The sequence below is a fragment of the Streptopelia decaocto genome (genome assembly GCF_964273445.1).
Source record: "Streptopelia decaocto genome assembly, chromosome: 2".
NCBI classification, from domain to species: domain Eukaryota; kingdom Metazoa; phylum Chordata; class Aves; order Columbiformes; family Columbidae; genus Streptopelia; species Streptopelia decaocto.
The window spans coordinates 145,593,615-145,612,900 of record NC_138655.1 but is presented as its reverse complement, the minus strand read 5'-3'; the positions used below and the strand labels follow the sequence as shown (position 1 = coordinate 145,612,900).

General features: G+C 38.7%; 1 protein-coding gene across 1 annotated transcript in view; it reads right to left on the bottom strand.

Moving 5' to 3' along the window:
• The window catches only part of GPR158 (G protein-coupled receptor 158), a gene marked incomplete at its 5' end in the record, with an annotated part of 196,811 nt that overhangs the window by 74,556 nt on the left and 102,969 nt on the right, over positions 1-19,286 (bottom strand). Inside the window, one exon of the mRNA XM_082045133.1 lies at positions 8,864-8,932. Coding sequence (XP_081901259.1) covers positions 8,864-8,932 — 69 coding nt within the window. The remainder of the gene's footprint in view (positions 1-8,863; positions 8,933-19,286) is intronic.

Below are 19,286 nucleotides of genomic sequence, written 5' to 3'. Positions count from 1 at the left end.
TCCATTTTAAGGATCTCTTCTGAAAACAACTACTTTTCTTTCTCCTTTGTGATGCATTGAATTTCCTATCTCTCCTAATCATTAACGATTAATAATCCTCCGTGGTATAACACTTAAACTCTAAGGAGATGGTTAGGAAGTACCTAATGCATTCATACATAAAAGAAGAAGGACTGAGAAGAAAAACTGAGTGAGAAAAAAGCATATTTCAGCTCTTGTATTATTCACAGTGAACAGGCTTTGAGATGGAGATTCTGCCTTTCCCTTTTCTTCTGTGTTGATGCAGAGCACTCTGCCAAGTGACATGGAAGTTGATAGGTAAGATACCATGTTTTATCTCTCAGATGTACATATTATACCAGCTTGTGTCTTATCTTTAATATCTCAACCTCATATTTCAAGGCATAGTGAGTTATCATACCGTCTGTTTTGCCCTGGCAGCAGGGGCTTACAGTTGCACTCAATTTCGTATCAGAAACAGCTTGGTAGTATCTGATTATTTAAGTCAAGTCTTCCTTGGGCATGAACTACTTCTGCTTTCATTTTGCTTCAGATACTTGTTGATATAGATCACAACTCTGAACTAAGAAAGTGGGCAACAGCTGAGTCTAGCAAGTTCAACAAGATTTATCAAGAAACAACTCTAGCTGTTGCTCCTTGGGTCTCAGGTATGAAAGCATGAATAAACAACGAGAAAAGACATTTGGTGGAAAAATACGAACATTTTCCTCCCTTTCACTGAAAGAAACCTGGGTCAGTGAAAAAAAAAATTACTTAAACTTATCTCCCACCAACATGCAAGCTCTCAGGTGCTAAAATAATTAGTGAAGATAAATCACTGATTTCAGGACTATGCCCTACCGAGAATTTGTCAAATGTTGGCTACAATTTTTAATATTTTCTGGCACAGTTCAATCCTGGCTCATCTATACCATCAAAAATTCTTGCCTTTAAGCTTGCAGCTTAATGAAAATGTTGTATATAATTTTTCATTATCTTTCCTGTAAAAGTTCTATCACTTTTATATTTTGAACTAATACACGAGAGAGCCCTTTTTCACGTGTTGATTTTTGCATAAACTTAAGTCACTACAGTAAAATTCAAACATGTTCTAAAACATTGTGTATATTGACTCAGTTCACTTACCCAGTGCTCAAATATTCCTATCTTATATGCCACTGAGATCCAACAAGGGTTATATAAAATAAAGACACATTCATTCAAGAAGACTTTTTTCATGTTTCCTTACTTTAATTCATCAGAAACAGGGGGGGAAAGTGCAGACTTCCACTAATTAGATTGTTTTTCTACCAGGTGTTCTTCAGTAATTCCTTGGCTTGCCTATGGCACTGCTGTCATCTCCTGCCCAAGCACTAGCCAAGCCCTAATGGTTTAGCTTTAGAGAGCAGAGCAAAGAGGACGAATTATTATAGCATGGTTCCAGGCATTAGTAAGGAGTACACCACGAATATTTCCAGAACTTTTTCCCCCCCATATTAATTTACCCCCATGTTACCTTTTGATAGTTTTTGGGTGCCAATGCATTCTATTATCAGAAAAAGAGCTCCCTGCAACTTCTGCTTTTCAAATGTAGCAGATTTTTCACTTGTGCACATGTTACTGTTTACACTGCATCAAAAAAGTTTAAAAGCCCTGGCTAAATATTGCACATTGTTTTTCAGGATTGTGGTATGGTTTTATAGCACTACGTTGAAAAGAAGATGTTAATGTGGGGGGTCTTTATCTACAAATTCTTATATATGCAATTAAATGTATTCATGCGAGTTACTCCAGTGGAATTATGAGTAAAGACGAAAGACCACAAGATCTTACCTGGTCCCCTGACTGCAACATTAATTTAACGGAATGAAGGACTGACAAGACTGCACCACATAAGTCCCTGCAAGTCAGCTGTGCAAGACAGTTATTTAAAATAAAAAGGTCAACGAAAACCAAATGTGGCAGTTGGTTCTGGTCACCGACTGCTGTCCTTTTCAGCTCTCAAGCCCTGCACGCACACATATACGTGGCTATTCAGTGAACCCAGATTCTGACAAATGTGTCCTTCAAACTCAGTTCTCAAAAAAGCTTTCAGAGTAGCAAAAATAACACTGCCCTCCGACAACCCTTTATGGCACCACAGGATTCATGGAAGGAGAAGACTGGGTTTATGTCTTGGTATCGCAAGTAGTGTCACAAGTATGAGCGTGGAATACATCCATGTGACTTTATTACGTGCCTGCACACTGCCCGGTTGGGTAGTCTCTACCCTTGCAGGTTTTTAAGACCTATCTGGATAAGGCTCCTGGTAACCATGTCATATAGCTGACTATTCTTTGTGCAGGAGGTTGGACTAGAGGTCTCCCCAGGGCCCTTCTAGCTGGAGGGGTCCTGTGAACGCAGCACACAGACATGCACAAACACACCCAACAATCCTCTCACCAAATTCCATTTGTGTAACTTCTTAGAATTTATGTTGTCATAGCTCTACTGAGTCTCCAATATCTCAAACATTTTTCATATACACAGAGATATTAGTATATACTCAAGGTCAGGAGATGTATAGCTGTGCTAATGACAGCTCTGGATGTGGATAATCATATATACAACAGCTCCTACTTATCTCCTTTATAGTAGATACTAGATTTTTTTAGGATGGCTATGTAGATTAACAACAGACCCAGGAAGAACTATGACACTGTGCATCTTGTTTTTCTTCTATTTCAAATACAATTATTAATAAAGCAGAAATTTTTCAGTGCCTGCTTCCTGTTAATAAAAACAGTCATAAACATTTTTCTTAGTGTGGTTCAGGGCAAGGACATGTGTTCCCAGTGCCGATGAGGTTGCTGTACTTTGAAGCACAAACTTGTAATGCAGGGGCTACACCAGCTTAGTTTTGGCTTTTGCATTCAAAGCAAAACAACTCTCAAAAAAAGCTATTGGTTTACTGGTTGCATGTTAACTTCAAAAGGTATGTTCACCTGACAAGGACATTGCCTGAAGAGATAAACTATTGCATAATCTTCGGTCTGATCCTCTCACTTCTCTGCCGAAGCGGGACAATGTACATATAAAATCCTGGCAACATGGTATCTGCCCTTTCCATTGACTGGACATCTAATCCACTATGATCCAAATAAAATGGAAAGACCCTTTTCTGGAGTACTAGGGAAATCTATAGTGCTTATCTCCAAGTAGATAGTTACACTGTGTCCTTGGACTTCAGTGACATGAACGCTATACTGAAGAAAGGCATGTTATTTAGCTACTGTGAAACAAGAACAATAAAAGGATGACCGTTCACTGTAAAAGCTTTAAAAATTACTTTATAAAGAAGATGTAGTTATACGCTGAAAAATAATCAAGCTAAACATCTGGGATATCAAAGCAGGCTTGCAGCGCTGAAAGTGTTGGAAAAAAGTAAAATCTTTCAGTTGGCCTCAGTGAACATCAACAGGTAAGAAATAAACAGTGACTGAGCTCTTGTAATGCACCCTTACAGACATACTTGAGGGATAAATGCATAAAAGTATGATGCACTATTCTATTTTCACATTCATTAATGCCAAAATCAGAACTTTCCAGTGACCTTCTTGCTCTGCTCAGGGCTGTGACTAATGGAGCTACCGCAGCCTAATCCTCCCAACACTCATGGCTCACTTCTTCCTTCATAATGTACATACAGATCATTTGAGGGGAAAAAAGCCCACATCTGTATCTAAGCTCCACTATTCTCCACTTTCTATTCCTTCTCATACTACAAAAGGGTAGCTCATTCCAGCTTGAGTGTGAAAGAGGGAGTAACATCAGTCTCAGAAACAGATGCTAATGCTACATGTGAGAAGATGTCTGAGCACAAAGTTTATTCCAGGCTTCACTACTGAACTGCTTCTTGAACATTAGAAGTCAATGCACTGTCAGCCACAAGCTCTATTTCTCTAAACTGAGAGCAATGTTGCCTCGCTACAATTAGAGGTTTGGAAGAAGAAGGGATAGCAGTAAAAATAAAGAATCTGGATGCTTTAGCCAAAAGAACAGAAGATAGAATAGAAAAATCCTAAAAGTCTTTAAAAAGATACTCCAGAGCCTTCTAAGCTAGTTCAGCTTATGCTCCAACTGACCTCACTGCTATAAAGATTCCTGTTCACTGTCTAACATAACTTTCACTTGCTGGAATTTAAATCCAGTACTTGTTACCTGCTATATCAACAACATGGAGAAGAAAGTATTCCCTTCCTCTTTGCATCATGGTACTCACTCACTTTTGTCACTGGCTCATAATATTGTATGGATATCAGTGTGCACTTTGGAGTTTCAGTTAAAGTAGACTAGCAGTATGGAATATGTTTAATATATCATAACCCACAGTTGCCTGGGGTGGAATGCATCACCAGTTGAGGCAAGTAGGCCAGGCTTCCTTTAAAGTCAATGAAGCCTTGGCCAGGATCCACCTCACCTTACAGTTCCAAGTCTAAAATGAGTCCTAAAAGGCCCAGTTTTTCTTCACTATTTGGTGAGCGTAAGATGACTGTTTCAGCTATGGATACATATATAAGAAACACAGACTCACAGAATAATTTCATTTGCAAGGGAGTTGCAGAGGTCATCTAGTCTGGCCCTGCTCAAATCACATCTAATCAGGTCAGGTTGCTCAGAGCTGTGTCCAGTCAAGTCTTGATACCTCCAAGGATGGCTGTTGCACAAACTCTGGGCATCCTGTTCCAGTATTTGACCACCCTCATGGCAAAAATCCTTTTCCTGGTATCTAACCAGAATTTCCTATTTTCCAACTCATGTCCGTTAGAGATGTCTAAAATCAGCTAAGATCTGACCCGTAACACAACTAAGAGGTGACTCTTGTACAATATTGTGCTTGTGCTCATTTTATTTGAAGGTCTTTGCAGCATCCGAGGAGTTTTCAAACTTGCGTTAATGCAAGATGTGCTCCAAGCATTAGCAAGACAGGGAGTTAGAAAAGGTCTAAATGTTCCAGAACAGTCAGTATTTCTGGAAAAGGAAAGTAATGAGAATCCTCCCCTCACATGCCAAGTATAGAAGTTAAGAGACTCCTCTGTAAGACAGTCAATTAGAAAGCCCAGCATTCATTTGGAGGAGGTTGATCAGTAATTGGAAAGGTTAAGTAAAGGGAAATCAGAGATGTTACTATAAGAACTAAAGGAACTATAAGAACTGAGAGCCTCAGAAATGAGAGCTGCCCAGCATGTTGCTGGGTAAAGCCTATGCATTTGTAATTGAGAAGGCTCATCTGCCTGCTTATAATTCATGAAAGATCAGTGTGTTGTTATCAATACAGCAGAATTGGAATAATAAATTTTGGTGGACACCATCATTTGCACTTCCCATTTGGTTAGAAGGGCATTGTAACAGCTGTTTTTCTCACCAAAAGCAGCTGGCTGCTGATATTATTTTTCAATAAAAGATGCTACACTATGGATAGATTACTACATGTAGACATAAAAACAATGACAATTAGTGAAAGAAATTAAGCAATGTAACAAAGTAGGTTTTGGTTTCCATTTAATTGGAGGGTGGTGAAAGTCAGAGATGCAATAAAGCCCTTCTGGACACCGTGAAATCTGTATGCAGAAAGCTCTCAAAACAATCCAAGACAGACTGGGTGAATGGATCTAGAAAAAGCAAGAATTAGGAAAGTGTAGAGGAGAAGAGAGTAAAGATGCAAAAAGACTTAAAGCAGTGTTGAGAAAATCTAAGGGGATTTTGATTTTTAAATAAGAATGCAATTTTGCACTGAATCCTTAAATGAACAGAGATGCTGTCATTTTATCTCTTTACATTGTACATGCTCTAAGGCAAGCAGTGTATTTCTGCACTTAGTTGAGTGTGAAAGTAAAGCTTTTCAGTTTTACCTTCCAAATCACAATAGAAGAAGAGATAACACAAAAAGGAAAACAGCCTTATGATAAAGAACACCTTACTGCAGTGATGCTTGTCTGGCCCAAACTGGTGAACTCCATTCCGTATTTTAATATGCATTTCATGCTAGCTGTGGAAAACATAGCCTAATTCGGGTGTGTAAGAGATGAGATGTATCTTAGTCTTAAAGCTCTAATGTAGTCCTCTAATGTACAATGAGAATCAAATCAAAGAGCTGAAACAACTCTACCTCTGTGCACACGTTACCAAGTTTTTAACTACATCACTGAGTTACAGAATATTCCCCGTTCTTCTCAGAAACAAAAGCAGCAAATACCAGGAAGAAGTACATAGCCAATGAATATAACCCAGAAGAAGATCTGGTTTGCAGTTATGTGACTTAGAACCAATATGATAATTGATAATCTATGCTCTACACCTTGCTGTGAATGAACATGTGTCTGAGTGTCAGCTGGTGCAAATGAGACTCTCCATTCAGAGCTTGGGTTTTCCTCCTTTCTCACACCGTCCTGCTCTGCTTTGTGCTCCTTTTCCAGACAATAAGCAGGTCGGCACATTTAGATACTGTCCCTGTACAGCAAAATGTCAAGAGGTCCCATTCCAAGGACTCACACTCCATAAATCACACGTTGCAGAAATACAGGCTTTTCTTTCTTAAAGATTATATATAGACCTCTCTGGCTACACTTTATAGTGTATATTCCACTCTCTTGCCCTGGGTCAGAAATGGATGAAATCTTCCTTGCCGTGAACTGAGGGACAGGGATACTGAGATCCTGATATTTCTGTATCAGTCTCAATCTTCTTTGTTATTTACAAAACCATTCTTGCAGTTGGTGAAATCAGGATTAATTGTCTGAACATTAGTATGACCTCCCACTACCACACTTTCTGCATCCTCCCCTAAGACCCTGAAAATAGAAACTATACTGTTCCTCTCTTTTTTGTTTCAGCCTGTAGGAATAACAGCCTGATTAGTAATTACATGTCTAAGAAAGAAAGAGAGCCCCAGCAAAGAGTGTGGGAGCATAAAACTGTAAGAGAGAAGTCAGGTCATACACTTTGCATATTAGTTTCTAACAGAATGGGTTCTCAAGGACAGCTTTACATAGTATGAGAATGAGATATGCAGAGACGGGCAAGCTCTTGCCAAGCATCTACATCCCAACTAGGAGACAGGCTAATCAGGAATTTTCAGCAAAAGATTCTTCCTCAGAATAAGACAAATTGTCATTTGTACTTGCTATACATTTAACATAGTTATTGTCAGTGAAAAAAAGAAAAGGGGGAATGTTTAACTATCAGCAAAAAGTTAAGGGGATGCTCCGCTTCCTTTCCTCTCTTCTCCCTCAGCATTTAAAGGTCATGGATGGCCATCTCTTGCATCTAACAGCAGGGTCCAAGTCAACAGGCAGTATCTCAGTATCCCTGATGCTGAGCACCTGAAGGCTGAAGACAGACAGCAACCAAAGGACGTTGATCCTTTCTGAAATACAACAATTAGAGGATCAAGACAAGAACTGGGAAAGAAACCGAAGAATAAGTGACAGGTGAGCAGACTGCCAACATAGCAAGAGCTATGATGGGGCTTCTGGCCTACTGTGGAGTTGAGGTTGCACAAACACTGACTGATTCTTATGGAGTCTCTGCTTGGAGAAGCCACTACCTGGCTCCAGGGTTCTCTGGGAAAGCAAAGAGGGGACAGCCATGGAAAGGAAAACCCTCACATTATGCTTTATGCTATGAATTTCTGCAAATGCTTCACAGCTTTCTACACCAGATGAGGACACAGTGCATGGACTTTCTGTTCTGCTCACTGGAAAACAATATGAAAGAAGCTCGGAAAACCGTGGACAGAGGTACTGCAAGTTACAAAAACTTGTAAGTACAAGTACAATATGCAAAAAATCCCAAAACTTCTTTCTTCCTGACATCTGCAAAGTGAAAGATGAAAACATAAAGCTATCATAGAAATGCACAAACCTTTTCTTTAGAACGCGAAAGGCCCACATGATTCAAAAAAATTATGTACAAAAACTCCATCAGGAATTGTGTTCATTATAGTACTCTTCACACCTCATTCTACTACAGTTTGGTATCTGTTCTGCAACTGCTGAGGAGTTTTGCTTTCCAGCTAGTCTCTCAATAACTACATGATGGTCTATAAAAGCACCGAAGATTCTGACTACTAAGGAAAAGTGAACACAAACATATTTTAAAATTATTCACAATCTCATCTTTGTTTCTATCTCCCAATCGGCCTACTTTCTATCAGCTTCATTCAATTTACACTTCAATGTCCTGTTTAACTAATCATTATATTGGGTTTATGTAGCAATTAAAAAACTCAGGTTTTCTACGATTTCTGAAAAGAGAAACAATCTATATTTCTATGAGTTTTGTGATATATTCCACATGTGACTCAAATAACTTTTTTTTTTCCACTTACAGCATAGGGATAATACCACCTTATTTTCTCAAATTACTACAGATGTCACCTAGCTTCAAAGACATCATTATATATGCCAGTAATACACCAAAATAATCACTCTCCTTTTTACTACATTCCAGATAAATACTTGGTATAATCAGTGTCTTCCTTTTCCACACCTTGCATATTTTTGCCATAGCACAGTTTAGAGAGGTGTCGTCTTCCAAAGCAAAAACTGAGCTTAACCCAGAGCACATAAAAATTGCCAAGTAAAAAACACTGGAAAGTTCCCTAAACTGAAAATGAAGAATTATTACAAATACAGTAAAACATTCAAGTGTCCTTAAGAATATTTACAGAACACAGCTGATTCTATAGTCAGATTAAACTAATCATGACATAAATAGTTTTGACATTTATATTTTCACCAAGGTGACTCATACAATATTTTAAAATGTCAGCAAGGATATAATTAAAAAAAAAAATAAAAATAAAAATCACAGTTTGACTTACCGGGAAGTACAGAAGAAGTGATCCAAAAAGAATGGTCTCCAACAGCACCAGCCCTGAAGCCCTGATACTCTAGAAGACAAAAACAATATAAATATGAGAAAATTCTCTCCATGTGCCATTTAGATGCTGGGTTCTCTGCAGAAGGCACCTTCACTTCTGTCAGTGTAACGCTTCCACAGTAATGCCTATTAAAGCAGAGTATTAAGGTGTCTGTCTGACTGGCACGCTCCACATTGTTTAACTCACAGGCCTATTACAATGGTTGTGTTTTATGAAATCCAATTTTTAAAAAAAAATTACTCTTTCCTATGTCAAATACTTTTCAACACACATTACCTGGATACGTTTTGAAACTGCTAAAATTGTGCTCAATTGCGAATAATTATGGATCATGGGAATTACAGAGATGAATTTAACTGAAGAATGTGTTCTGTACTATTTAAATTTCAAGAAGTCCTTTGAACACTTTGACTTATTTAATATTAATGACCTGGCTTCTATAATATACATGAATAATCTACGATTTTACTGAATATAGAGTGTGCTCTTAGATTGAAAGTGCCTTTATTTTTCCTGAAATTTTGTACAAAGATGTCGGTTCAGACATTAACTTGTCAGGACTGTAAAATATTATTCTATTTCCTCACTAATGCAGTGTCTCCATCATAGTTTTCTTACATTTTAAAAATTAAAAAAAAAACCAACACTTATTTTTCCTAATATGAAGTATTCCAACAAGTTAGATGATTTATGTATAGTGCATCCTCGCCTTAGTTTAAAGGCAAAACATCAACACTGCCTCCCATTCCTTTAGCCATCTCCTTCCCCTGACATAATGTTGCACACATCACTGTGGAAGAACATGGTGTTTTCCCAACTGCAAGCAATACAGTCAGACACCATAGCAGAAAAGGCTTTGCCAAAAATCCTTTGAAAAATCCCCTCTTTTGCGTTATGAAATCCCCTTGTGGGCTGGAATCAATGGTTTTAGATGGGAGAAGTTTTATTTCAAAAGTAAAGCAATCATTAAAAAAAAAATCCTCTATCTGAGTGGATTTGCAGACAGATTTCTGGTGTCCTGGGGTCCAGTTTCTGCTGGCAAAAGACTGGTTGAATTTTCTACATGAAAATTCAGCTTTTCAGTGAATCTATAATCTTACTCAGATTTCCTATTTCATCATTCATTTTTTCAATAAGTCACTTTTACAACATCTCATGTACTGAACATAGGTTGAAAGACATGGAGAAAATCTCAGGAAGGCTTTTTAATATGAGACAATTACAGAGCTACTTACATTCTAGCAATGGTGAAATTTTGCAGCAAAGGTTGTCTAAAGCATGTCTACCAGTGGAGATGTCATCAACATCCTACACAAGTGTCCACCTCAAAATTTTCACGAGAAGTTACTTCCAATGGGTATTCACATCAAAGCTTTCGTTTTAAGGAAAACAAAATATAACTAAGCTCCAAGTTTGTAGCTTTTGCTACTGATGCTGTCTTAGCCATAGTTAAAGCCTGGAGTAAGGCTTATAAATGATTTTCCTACTGGTCTTAAGATAATAACGGTGGCAATTTTGTTCAACCACTGCAAGATTTTCCCAGGAAAATCTTGGGAACACACCTTATTTTCATTTTTTTTTGGCCAGAATTTTTCAGGTATTGGAGGGCTCCTCTTTTCTAAGTGTTTCCAATTATTCACTTTTCCTTGTGGATCTTAACCTTAGACTTTCAGGTTAAGAGTTTCATATTAAGGATTGCAAAACTGTTCTGCTACCTCTCTAAAAGTGCACCTTGAAACTGAGACGTAAATATTTCTAGCAAAATTTTCATGGAACTGGTATTCTTCCATGAAATGTTTCTCGAAAAAAGAAAGCATACCAAAACACTAACCAATGGCTAAAATACTGTAATGATCTTTCTGAACAGAATGCAATGCTTGCCTCAGCGATTGCTGAAACTCAAATATAAGCCCACAAGTGCAGCTTATATTTACACCAGGATCCCATAATGCGAGGAATTTGTTTCAAGAACCCAAAACATTTTTTTTTCTCTATTATTACGTTGAGTAAATCATAAACATAATCCAAAATTGAAAAAAGCTAAGAAACTGGTAACTAAAATGCCAGTGCCAGGTTTTTTAAGCTCAAGTGATCCCACTGTTCAATGACATATCAAATTTAACTGAGTCAGTACTTCAATATATTTCTGTCACTTGGACGGATGGGCAGCCTCACCCAGTCTGCTAATGTAAAGACGGACCAGCACTCCCATACTGCATTTCCCCTTGTAGCAGCCCTGCCTCAATTCATCTAGAAGGATCCTCCAGAGATACACTCACAAAACATATATATCAACCAAGAAAAAATTGCCCAAAACACATTGATTCTGTATTTGTGAGACACTCATTTGTCATAAGAATCCTTAAACAAACACCACCACCACCACACACAAAAAACTAAAAAGCACTACCAAAGATATGATACTGTCTTTTATCACTGCTGTAATAAAATTGTTTATGTACCCATATTTCTATATTCAGATGCATCCAACTTTTTCAAATAGCACTACAAAAATCAATACATAAAGACAACTTTTCAAGATCGCTTTCTGCAGACATTTCTGTTCTGATCTAACATAACACCAAAAAGCTGGAAGCACATATTTAGATGCCAGTTGTGAAGTCATTAAATGGAATACTTCCAGGTTATTTTAATTAAGAAGTGACTAGACTCCCAATTATTTTATAGGTTAAATGTTTGAAGCTATGGATCATGCACACTGCTTTGACATGTGTAATAGAAAGTGCAAATATTTTTACAAACTACAAATGGCAGTATGAGTTAGTTCACATTTCTAATGAACACATAAATTTAGCTTGAATGAGATGTAAATCTTGTGTGCAACAGATGAAAAAGAATAGCTCGGAAAGCTTAGAAAACATCTGCCTTTGATAACATGGGTTTCACACTTCGTGATGTAAAGCTCCCAGCACATTACACATTTTTAAAAAGCACTGTAGGACCATATCCACAAGACTCATTATGTGGCCCTGACTCTACTGAAGCTGGGAGCTCCACATGTTTTCATAGAGTTTTTCTTCACAACATCTTCATAAGACAATGGCACTTTACTCATTGGGAATTAATGCCGAGGTGTCTTGCCCAAGACCATGCAAGACACTGGCAGAGGTCAATAAACTCATATCTCTCACAATCGATCAATACTCAAACCACCTAAGAAGTTGTGTTTTTTCGTATTTTGTACAATGCATCTGTATATGATGGAATGGCCAAGGAAGTAGCTGAAATGGGTGTCATACAGGGAAGATGGAAATGATCTAAAAAAAGCTGGTGTTCAACCAGCTTCTGTGTGAACATCCTGTTCTAAACAAGTCTTTCATAGCCCGATCAATCTTACTGAGCTTTTTTCCGGGTGCCATAATAACCTGCAGGGGCAAAGAACTTCAGTGTTTCCAGCTGTTCTTCCAAAACACTGAATTAACCCATGATTTTCTTCTCACCCGTGTTCCAGCAGGAACTACCCTCTGTGAATTCTGTCTATATACTTCTGTTTCCTGCCCTAAAAGAAATGTGGTTTACAGAGGAACACGGGAAATCAAAATGAGCTTGAATCTGGGTTTTTATCTGTGCTTTTCTCTCAGCCTTTGATACCTGGATAATGGGGGTTTTAACCCAACATTTACAGATACCACAGCTCTTTTGAATAGGATTCTTCAGCAAACAGTGTAGACATTCTGGTAGAGATGAATGCCATCCAAGGTGATGTAGAAAAACACAAAATTTCAAATGCAAAATAGTACAACTAAATAACTATTTTTGCATGAGTGTAGAAAAAAAATGGGATGGAGGTGGAAGCATCAGAATTCTCCTGAACTGCACATTTGAAAGTTTGATAAATTTCTCTACTGCAAAGAAAAACAGTACTTTAATAACAAATGAAAAGTAACATGAAAGATTTTTGTTTAGAAAAAAGACATACATTGATTTTAAAAATATATATGACTTTCTTCTTCCAGTAGCACCCATTATAGCGCAGGAGGTAAGATCCACGAAGTAAAGTCTTCATCCAGCATTGAAGTTTTAATAACATGGAATAGCTGAAGAGGGGAAAACCAAAATCAAAGCAGGATGTTTTAAAAATTATGTATTAGATAAAAATCTTCTGTATTTGATAGACAGTATTTCCACCAGTCTTTGAGCACCAGTTTTTCAGAACCAGTTTTTCTACCAAAAGTTGAATCCTTCACTGTTCAGACTTCACAAGTACAGGCCCCTAAGGCATGTGGGCAGCATCACAAATGCCACATACATCAGGAAAAAAGCCTTTGCTCTTTCAAGAAAATAAACGAAAGAATCGCAGCAACTAATAACTCAAAGCCTCCACCAACTGGTGTCCAGCTATACTGTCTGCACAATTAAAGTTCTCCCATGGAATTCACAGAAATCGGGACATTTTAGCATATAGCCCTGAAATTCCATGCAGTGGGATTTTCTTCCACTTGTATGTAACATTTGCTCAGTTTCTTTTTCTCTTAACAGCTGCTTGGTTTTTTGCATCTGCCTTGCTTGTTGGCATTTATTTTGGGTTTTGCTTATTTATTTCTCTGGCTGTTCATCTTGTGTACAGTTTGTTTATTGCCGCTTGGTCTGTGTGCTCATTTTCCTTTCAGGGTTTTATTTCTGTGTTTACTTATTTGTGTCAGTAAAACTCTCCTTTCTGGCTTTCCCAGTCTCACTTAATGGTTACATATTGCTGACACCAAAGCAATACTGCAATTTATTTTGCTTCTAGCTCCATACTAACTTTCATACTTAGCTTAGCTACCTCCACCATACATTTTCCACATTGTCTGGGTTTGTTTGCTTTTTAATTAACTGAGATCTTGGTTAAAAAATAATAATAATAATTATTATTATTATGGACAAGTCAAAAGAGGAAAAATAATGGCTGAACTAGGCATCATCTTCAATCCAGCTTCCATTCAGAAATACTGGAAGCAAACCACAAAGGAAGCAATTAGAACAGTATAGCATGTATTACATTAAAGGTCAAAAATCTTTATGTATGTGCTGGTCTCTACCATGTTCTTCATTCTGAGCCAGGTTTTTTAGCGACTCGCTACCAACATGCAGTTCTGCAGTGAACAATAAAGTCCACTAAGACAATTCCCGCAAATCTGAAGCAGGTTGTCAGTCACAAGAGAAAATCAAGTGAACTGCAATCAGGTGTTTCATGGGAAGCAATCGAAAGGGCCAGTTGGCAAAATGCAAGATATGTTTAGGTACACGGTAGCAAATGCAAATAATGAAGTAGCATGAAGACACAGGGCATAAAGGCCCCTGTTTGGTGAGCTCAGTAACTTCTGAATTGCTGAGTCTGTAATGCTACACCTACACAGAAAACTCAGCACACTAGTACAGTAAGCTGTCTTGTTTCTGTATATTATGTATTTTGAGAGGTGTTTATGGAAAAAAGTGAGTTCAAGTAAACCAGTGTGACTTAGGCAGTGGCACTGGACTCAGAGCTGAGCACGTACCCTCGTATTAAACAGCCACTACAGATTAGACCAGGACTCTGACTCAAGGAGGAAGACCCTAAATATACTCACAGCAACTCCTCTTAGCTGGGATGTAGCTACCAACAATTGTGAGATGCTACTGATGCATTTCAGTGACTACCCAGTTAAGTGAGTGTTGGTGATCTAAACTGTGAAAACTATTCATGAAGTCAAGAGATACTCACAGTCATTACAGGCTCAGAAGTTAGATATCACCTCCATGTGTGGTTCAGGAATTGATTGTAACTCTACATCCAGGTATAGGGTCAGAGTCATGGCACATGATGTGGCATGTTCACTCCATAAACAAGTTGAGGAGCAGCTACACTGAAATTGCCTTTGTAGGCTTCCCCTTGGAACAAAACACATAATAGTGGGTATGGTAAACCCATGGCAGATTCTTTTGGTCAGTCAAGCAAGATGCGCTGATGGAGAGGAGACAGAGCCTTGGGGTAAGGGCAGGGAAAGCAAAATCAGAGTGCTGGGGTCCTTGCCAGACCTTGGTGTGGTCCAGATACACAGTCAGAGGCATTCTTCCTCATGAACTGTGTTTTCAATACCAAAATCTCAGTTCAGCACACACAAATATACTGAATTACGAAGACAAGGAAGTAGAGGCTGTTTTATTATCTCTGCTCTCCTGTGAAACAAACACAGTAGTCTCTCCAGAGTAATTCCTTTACAGAAAGGTTCATTGACTGTTTATCAAAGAAATATGGATGTTTTCTAACTTTCTGATATATCTTTTCTCATTTAAAAACAAATAAACAAACAAACAAAAACAACCAAAAACCCCCACAACAAAAACAAACCAACCAACCACTACTACAGGAGGGAAGCCATTTACCATAGGTCTGTGAAAGGCTGTCCAGCTGAGACAGAAGCAGCCTTTTAACACAGAGTAACCCACAGGACTCATCTAAACCAGCAGGACCGAGGCTAATGCCTGCTTTGAAAACTGAAGACCTGAACAGAAGAAAGAACAATGAAAGACAGTGCATGCCCAAGGAGAATATGTTAGATTCTTTTTGTATACTGTCACTGGAAAAGGGATAAAGCCTCTAACATAGTACTGCAAACCACGAAAGCGTTTGAACAAAAGTAACATGACTAAGGTGCAGCTGCTTCAATACCATGCAGGTGTTTAACATGTATATCATCCTGGTTGTGTTACAAGTTTGATGTCTGTAGCTTCTCTAATTGATAAGCAGTCTAATATGTCACAATGTGCATAATAAAATCTAACTGGTCTCATAGAATCACTGACTCATAGGAATATTTGTTGGAAGGGCCTTCTGCAGGTCCTCTAGTCCCACCCCTGGTCAAAGAAGGAGTACTGCCAACACTAGATCAAGTCAGCCACGGCTTTGTCTATCAAGGTCTTAAAAACTCCAAGATGGAGCTGGGTAACTGGTGTGTTACCCAGCTGGCTCTGGTTTGGCACTTTTAGTGAGAAAGTTTTTCCTAATGCCCAGCTTAAACTTCCCCAGTCATAATTTGTGGCTGTTGTCCCTTGTTACTTCCATCACTTGCCATTACTAAGGAGAGTTTGGATCTGTCTTCACAACCACCCCTCAAGCAAGCTGCTACTAGGCTGCCCCTTTTGGCTTCCTCTTTGCCATCCTATCAAAGCTTAATTCCCTCGAGCTCCACTAGCACCTTATATGCTCTGGTCCCCACTAATAATCATCCACTGAACTCTCTCCAGTTTCTCCACAGTCTTGTTGAACCACAGAGCTCAAAACCGGTCCCAGCATTTCAGGAGCAGCCTCACTAGCACTGAGTAAAGAGGAATACCAGCGTTCCCTTGTTTGCTGGACATCGTGCTGTGTTGCCCAGTAAACGGTTTCCCGGGATAGTGGCGAGAGCTCACTCTTGGCTCCCATTGAGCCTGATTCTGCTAAAGCTTCCTCATCTTTTTCAGCCAGGCTTCTACTCAGTACATTTGATTAATGAAAAGATAGGGATAAAATGAAGACTTAGACATCCAACATATAAACAGATGCCTTTATTAAGATGATGGTATCAAGGCAAGGGGTTTTCACAGAGCTTCCTAATCCATCTCATTTCAAGACTTGTGTTTCAGACAGAGTTTTTAATTTATCTGACTAGTGGTTCATTTTGTATCTGAGGTAGCTGGAACTGTACGTGTGTGGATCATGAAACTGGAATTCCATTATCTACTCTTGGTATTACCCGTACATACTTCATAAGGAAACTGACCAAAACAAGAGGGCAATTCTGGAGAAAAACTGAAATGGTGACTAGAAGAGGTGAGGATCAAGCATACAGTCTAACTCTCAGATGTCACTGGAGACGAATAGGCAAAGCCAGATCAGTCTCATGTCCCAACACTTTGAAAGTGGGATTTCAGTGGTACTGCACCATTTGTTTGCTCCTGAGGCTTTCTCCATGCCAGTAAGGAACTATTCATCAGCTCCATGAATGCTATTGCCAGTCCACCTCTCACCACAGAGTTTCACTGTCAATGGTCGGTGAAACTAATGAGGGAGTGGGGGGGTTCCGAGGCAGCACAGGTCATGTATCCCCATCCTACCTTCTGTTTCCCCTGCCCATTGCCTTAGCGGAGCACATTTGCTTGACTAGGCCTGCAAAAAACATAATTTGTGTAGGGCTGCTTTATGCGTTGGTATTTGCTCAGACTTGAGTCTACCCATACTATCTAGACCACACCAGCAGCCTTTGAGATAAACAGTCGTTCCTTACCCCTGGATCTCAGAAAGTAACACCCTTCCTGTGGCAAATCACATTAGGAAAGGAAAGTCATACGTGCCTCCTGGGCACTGCTAAAGGGTCATAAATAAACGCTTAACAATTATTTGCATGGGGGAAATTAAAAAAAAATGTAGCTGGCCAAATTGCATCAAGTGTAACAAAACAAAAAGCTAAAATGATGGATAAACAAGCACAGAAGATAGTGCATTTCAATTCTCTGTGGTCCTAAGCAATCCAGGAAATACAGCGGCATTAATTAGCACTGAATTTCTGAATATCATCACACAAAGTTTGAGTGTCAAAGTATTTTCAGACAGGATGCAAAATAAGAAATCAAAAGCTAAAATAAAATTAAAGACATTCTGTATCTGCTACTTTGTATATTACTGAATTAACAGAAGTGTACGGTTTTGGTGTCAGTCCAGGAAGACTGCAGATTTCTCCAGGGCCACATGTCACCGTGTATTATATGAGTGCGGCACCATGGAAACGTAATGAGGGGAAAAGGCTGGCATATTTTGATTTTTTTTTCCCGCTTTCATTAAACAGTTCTGCCACTTTTACAATATAAAGAATGACTAAGTGGAGCTGAGATTTAAAGAAAATTTCCTTTCACAAAGGTGGGTTACCACCAGAATATGAGCTTGCCTTACAGATAAAGGAGGCCTAAAAGAAATTATTAAGAAAAAAGTGATGACAGATTTCATCTTTGATATCAACGGTGTGACACATTCATACTTACTAAACTGTAAAGGGTATCTCTCTACCACTCAACATACAGCTGGAAAGCACAAATGGATATACGACAGAATAGTACAGAAGCAAGGGAACAAAGAATGGATACAGGTTTGCTCTGCTTGCTAAGCTGATGTATTTGAAGTGACCAGATAAATTACTGTGTAAAACCACCTCAAAATAAGTGACACCAAAAGCTTGGCTAAAGGCACGTGTGACGGCAGAGCGCTCGCTCTGCTCTGGTGTGAGCTGGTGGCACAGGTCTGGACTCTGCTCCGCAGGCCAGGACACAGGGGATGTGAGGAGATATTATTGGACTGTATTCCCAAATCTATCTCTAACTTCTCTGAAAACCCTTCCTGTGCAAATTCTTGTCTCCTGGTATAGGCAGTTCTTCTATCAAATCACAGAAGGGAGAGAAGATTTTGTCAAGCTGAAAATATTTGGTCTGAATTAGAGCTGGTTAAAATATTTTATTACCAGGTCCTTTTCTTACCTAAATACTCCTTCCCAGCATTTTTTTTTAGTATGGCTATATTTTTGGTTTGATTTCCACGCGTTGTTTTTTCTAAAGCCCATTGAACCTTTTTTCCGGCTCTTACCCCATAACACTTTTCCCAATTACAAACACATTGTTATCTTTTCCAGTGCAGAAGCTGTGTGGAAAAACTAAAGTGCTAATTTTCAGAAAATTTATTTCCCTTGAAATTTACCTTTAAGCAATAGAAGACACAGATTCTTCTTTCTGTCCCTGGGGCTGAGCTACAACGAGCAAGATGTTTGGCTCCTCTGTGAAGAGACAAAAGCTGAACCTGTCAGCTCCCAGACAGACGCTGACATTAAGAAGAGCAGAAAAAGAGTAGAACTGCATTTAACTGTCGTGGTTATCTTAATATTGTTCGTACCTGGACGAGGAGTACTAGGGACTAAGGAACTGGCACAAAGGCAACTGGAAGGAGTCTCCTGAAGCCTCAGTTCAGTACCCTGGAATGGTGCTGTCTTCATTTTTTAATTTTCTCCATAATAAATTCAGAGACTGATTAGGACTGCTAACTAGGAAAAGGGGAATTGAAATACCATAACAAGGCTATGCTTTCATTTTATTGTTGTTGGTTGACGTAGAAAATGAAGTAACTCACTCCCATCTAACTGCAGGAAACACTCTTCACTTCAAGAGAGAAATGGTTGTGCCGTTTTGAAAATATCTTTGTTAAATATTCCAGAGGAAATTCTGTGCCCTGTTCAACCTCTTACCACACTGACAAGTACTTTTAATGATAATTGATCTATTTGAATAATAGCCTAATAGAATATGGATTGCAAATACAGTAAACTTCATAGCAAAGTCCAATTTTCCAAAGATAGGCCTACAG